A 5,593-nucleotide genomic window follows, 5' to 3' on the forward strand; every position below is an offset into this window, starting at 1 on the left:
ATATATATATCTAAACCACGAGCGGTCAAAGTTGACCCATAGAGATGGCGAGATGAACCCAAAGCATCCGGAGGCCGCGACGCGACGGCTGCAAGGAAAGCGCGCAACGGAATCAACTCGGGGGAGGCGTTTGCCCCCCAGTGTGGAATCACAGAGCGACAGCCGACGTCGAATGTGAACCTGCAGTCCGCAGTTGACGACGATGCGGAGGTTCACTCGCAGCGAGAGGCACGCGCAATCGCGTGGCGCGTGCACGTGGACGCGACCGCGTTCTCTTCTGCTGCTGCTTCGTTCGTGTGGCTGCTGATGCAGGTGCACAGCAGACGACTATGAAGTCACATCCAGGTGGGCAAGCCAAGATCACCGCGTGAGAAGCAGTGGTAGTGAGTGTCTCGCTGTGACGTCTCCGTCGTGTTTGTGGACCGGGCATTGCGCCGTTACACGTTGCACGGTCTGTTCTGGATGGCCACAGTCGCAGGCTCCTGGAGAGTTTCTAATTTAACGTTTGTGCATCAGGGTATCCGCATCTACTGCCGTGTTTTGTGCAGTGGTTGCGGTTTAGGGTGGACCGTGAGCAGCTTCGTGGAAGACCAAACCCAGCGATCTTCTGCATTGGGTCTTTCACAACAAGCTGTTTTACTCATTGTTTTTTTTCCGGTAAAGACACGTATGTAGAAATAAAATAAAATTTAAATAAATTACATTTAAATAAATCACGACGTTTCGAACGCAACACAAGCGCTCATCATCAGGTGAAAATGGGGTGAAACATAGAAAGAGGGAACACACAGGGGGACATCACGTACATAGCACATAGAGAACGGCGAACTACACGTAAGCAAATGCAACAAGAAGATGGGAGACGAGAAACTCAACAGACCTTAGAAACAATCACGTGATGCAAACCAGTCGGCCATCAACACAGTTAGACACTCACCTGGTTGACCACGTATTTCAAAAGACTGATACATCTCTCGTGTTCATCATCTGGGCTGAACATGCCAACGTAAAAACAGAGGACAGGGACTCGTGAACAGACACGAGGTACATACACAGAGAAGACACACATGGAAAGATATTTCTGGGCAGCCCAGAGGGACAACCAGAGCAACAGCACACCAAGAGACATCCACACATGCAGAGGCACACACAGCGAGCTGTTGGTTTGAATGACGGCGTTCGCTCGAGTGAAGTTTCGACCAGTGGACACAACTCGAAGCCCCCCCCCCCCCCCCCACGTGCACGAGAGACGCCGCCTTGGAGTGACACCGCCGCCGCTGCTGCTGCTGCTGCCGAGCCGAGCTCACTTTGTCCCCGAGGAGGCTCTGGAGTTGCTGATGAAGCGGGAGAGCTGCCCCACGCCCTCCAGGAGGCCCTCTCCGGTGCGGGCGCAGCAGCCCTGCACCAGCCACTCGCGCCCGTGCCGCGTCTTCACCGCCTTCATCGCCTCCGCCACCTCCGCGGTGGCCGCTGCCCGCGGGAGGTCCTGCTTGTTGGCGAAGAGCACGAAGGGCACCCGCGTCATCTCGGGGCTGTCCAGGATGGCGTCCAGCTCCTTGAGAGCCTCCGGGAAGCGCTCCCGGTCCGCGCTGTCCAGCACGAAGAGGAGCCCGTCCGTGTTCTGGAAGTAGTGCCTCCAGAGAGCGCGGATCTTCTGCTGGCCGCCCACGTCCCACACGGTGAAGGTGACGTTCCTGATGGGCTGCACGGTCTCCACGTTGAAGCCGATGGTCGGGATGGTCACCACGGATTCGTCGAGCTTGAGCTTGTACAGGATGCTGGTTTTCCCGGCCGCGTCCAAACCCAGCAGCAGCACGCGCGCTTGCTGAGTGAACATTCCGTCCAGCAGCGACGCCACTCGCGACGCAAGGAGACCCATTGTCACCGCTCGGCTCGGGCTGCGGCTCGGGTCGTCGTGCCGACAACTCCCCCCGGGCGAGCTCACGCGGGCACCTGCACGCGACGCGCTCCCAGCAGCAGCAGCAGCAGCAGCCCCTCGGCACCACGTGCAGGATGACCACGACGAAGACGGATCTCGTGCCGAGCTCGCGTGGGGGATGTCCGAATCGTCCCTTGCGATGACTGCCGCGGTCTGACTCGTCACTGCCGCGTTAATATCGGCGGCGGCGGTGGAGGCGGTGGAGGCGAGAGACGGCGGTGACATGGCCCCTGGTGAGCTGGAGGTTCGTGCGTAGGCGCCACTGTCAGGTGACGGCCCTTCCCGGCGCTCACCGCGGGGCCACGCGGCGACTTGTGCATCACGCGGCGCCTCCTCCTCCTGGCGCCCCCGCGCGGAGCCCCCATGGCGGCGGTGACGGAGCCCCCAGGGCGCGGGGGGGGCGACCCGCAGCTGCCCCCCCCTCACCCCTCTCGCGTCGCTCGGCCTCGCCCGCGATCACCACGCGTGGCCACGTACGGTGCGGAAGAAGTTCAACTTACGCACACAGATACATACACAGATACATACATACAACATACATAGTTACACACACAGTTACATACATACAATATACATACAACATACATACACGGGTACATAGATACATACACAGATACATACAACATACAGACACAGTTACATACTAGACGTGTTTTGGGTTAAATCGCGTAAATATAAATGTGTCGTTAAACCCGCCACCACCCGACACAGCCAACTAGGAAGGGGTTTGTCACGTAAACAGAACGTGGCCAATTCGTGACGAGCACCGCACTAATCGGTTGTGTGCTGGAGAGCAAATCCACAACATTCACAACGAACTTACAGACTAACACACACACAACACGACGCGCAATACGCGCAGCTGCCATGCCCGGGTAACAAACACAACAACAAGCGACACGCGACACGTGAGGCGTCACTCTGGATTATCAGTGACAAGCGTTAACCAATTCGTGTTGAGTGATTTAGATGATAATTTTATTATTTTTCTCGCGCAAGTCCAGACTTGCTGGGGTCTCGCCTGCGCCGCCTGTGGTGTGCGTGCACCTTGGACTCGCCGTGTCCGCGTGCTGCGCTGACGCTCCCCACGCACATTCGACATTTCTCCTGCACGGGATCCATGCTCCGTAGCCCGTGCCCGCTGTCAACGTTTGCCCTAGGGGGGGGGGGGGCAGTGAAGAGGTGGAAGTTGGAGAGGGATCCTAAATTAGCACCTCGGACTAGCTACGTACGGTGCGGAAGAAGTTCCGCACGCAGGCCAGTACAGTGCTGACAGGAAGCGGTGGCAGAGGTGGTGGTGGTCTCGCGTTGTCTGTCGAGGTTGAAGGTTTTTTGTTCAAGCCGCTGGGAACTCTCAGAGGCAGGGGACTCGGGGGCCGTCCATAAATGACGTCACGCACCTGGGGGGGGGGGTCAGACATGTGTGACGATTGGGGGGGGGGGGGTTGATAAATGTGACGTCACATCAAAATGCGCAACTTTAAATAAATATAGACAACACGTTCTACTTAATTAAATAGACTTTTTAATACATGTTTTCTCCTACAACATCAGAGTGCAGCGCCACATTAAATACACACTACAATGACAATAGTTTAAACTTTAAACTATTGTCATTGTAGTGTGTATTTTTCAGTTTTAATATTTTATCTTTTTTCACTTCTCCGACCAATCATATTTATCTTTATGTTGAGTTTCATAGTGTCGACGTAAATTGTATTCTTTGAACACAGACACTATGTTCTGGCATATCAGACACACAGCTCTTTCCTTGTACTGCATGAAAAAGTAATCATAAGTCCACTGTTCTTTGAATATCCTACACTCCGAGTCAATTTTTCTCTTTCTTGACATCATTGTTTCCAAGGGAGTCAAAATTGCTATTAGTAAAATACCAATATACATATACAGCGCTACAAAAACAATATACCAGCAATAACTTTGCCCACACAGAGACATACAGACTGCACTGCCCATCAATGCTGTCTGATTGGGGGAACTCCGCTTTTACCCCAGGCTCACACTGGTGCGGGTGCCATTAAAAAGTTAATTACACCTGCAGTTTTGTTCACAGATCGCAGTGCGATCTGCGAACTCGCATAGGAATCTGATCGCATGGGGGAGAAGACCCATGCGATCCGATTCCACTGCAGGAAAAAAGAAGGCACATGTGCCTTTTTTCTTCCGAATCTAATGCAAGTTCAGCCATACAAGCATATGGCTGAACTCGCACTGCTCAGAGATCGCAACAGTATGAACCGGGGCTTACACAACATACAACATATAACCTCATACAACTGAATAGCAATCAGAATATAAATGCACTTACTGTCATTTAAATTGGGTTTCCTACTCCTCGGCTGTCTGTCACTGACCAGCACGGGAAAACAGCAGGCAGCCCCTCCAGAGATCAGAGATCACTCTGTTATTACCCCTCTATCATTTACTCAGCACACAGGAATATCACTGGGAGTGGAGCCGAGGGGCAAGTGAGTGAGCTGAGGGAGGGAGAGCCAGTCAAGTACAGCCAGGGGAGGGCTGGCAGCCTTAGGCCTGGGGGGCAAGTCCAGTCAATTGGCCCATTGAACCATTCACCAGCGCAGCCCAATGAGTGCCCACCGCCGCAGCTCAATCAGTGCTCACCGCCGCAGCTCAATCAGTGCTCGCCAGCGCAGCCAAATCAGTGCTCGCCACCGCAGCCCAATGAGTGCCCACCACCGCAGCCCAATTAGTGACCATGGGCCGGATAAATGTCCTCGGTGGGCCGCATGTGGCCCGCGGGCCGTAGTTTGAGGACCCCTGGTGTAGTTTATCGTGTCGTGTATAGTGTAGTGTGTAGGTTAAACGTTGAGTTTTATAAGGGCACCACGGGGTGACCAGCCCCTCCCCACCCAGCCCCACCCCTCCCACCCCCCACCCAGCCCCACCCTCCCCATCCAGCCCCTCCCCTCCTCCCCCAGCCCCTCCCCACCCTCCCCTCCCCCAGCCCCTCCCCACCCTCCCCTCTCCACCCAGCCCCACCCCTCCCACCCCCACCCTCCCCTCCCCATATGCACGACAGACAAATAATCCCTGGTGGGCAGTGTGGAACCTGTTGTTCCTACCGGTATAACAGTGGGAAATATCTGAACCGGTCCTGGGCCTCCCCATGGTCGACTCAACCTCAAATGAGTACCTGATGCAGTGTGTACACATCACCACGAGGGAGACAAATGCGGCTGGGCATGGTGTTGGCCACCCACTCCCCTGTGTACTGTGCCAGTCCTCATTAGGTGCTCACTAACACCACTTGCCTCAAAAATCTGTTAAGGCTATGAGGGGGATTTTTGTCTTTGTACAGTGGCATTGGCTACGGATAAACTGATACTTTGAACGGAGTTTATAATACAGCATGGCCTATGTGTAACGCATCATATACCGTGTACACAGCACCATGAAAGTGTGTGCCGTATAATACAGAGTATGTGTAAAGGAGCATAGCCTGTGCACGTACTGCAGCGTTACTTTGAACTGAAACATGGCATGGCTGTTATGTGTAGAACAGCATTTCTTGTGTATATGTAGTGGGTTCCCACGGAGACTGGAGACGTAGCTTAGAGGCAACACGGTTTATTTAAATCTTATAACAGAAGCCCATTTTACTCCCACTACTTG

At 54.2% G+C, this 5,593-nt stretch overlaps 1 protein-coding gene across 1 annotated transcript; it reads right to left on the bottom strand.

The window, feature by feature from the left end:
• Positions 1 to 1,274: 1,274 nt before the first annotated feature.
• Positions 1,275 to 2,275, bottom strand: LOC133361480 (uncharacterized). Its single transcript, XM_061580398.1, has one exon. The coding sequence runs from the start codon at positions 2,162 to 2,164 to the stop codon at positions 1,304 to 1,306; it is 861 nt and encodes a 286-aa protein (XP_061436382.1). The 5' UTR covers positions 2,165 to 2,275; the 3' UTR covers positions 1,275 to 1,303.
• Between the last annotated feature and the right edge of the window lie 3,318 nt (positions 2,276 to 5,593).

Source organism: Lethenteron reissneri, unplaced genomic scaffold (assembly GCF_015708825.2).
Source record: "Lethenteron reissneri isolate LAM-NWPU_2019-01 unplaced genomic scaffold, ASM1570882v1 scaffold_1104, whole genome shotgun sequence".
NCBI classification, from domain to species: Eukaryota; Metazoa; Chordata; class Hyperoartia; order Petromyzontiformes; family Petromyzontidae; genus Lethenteron; species Lethenteron reissneri.

Coding starts and splice junctions, on each gene's coding strand:
- LOC133361480 (XM_061580398.1), bottom strand. CDS start 2,164: ATGTCACCGCCGTCTCTCGCCTCCACCGCCTCCACCGCCGCCGCCGAT.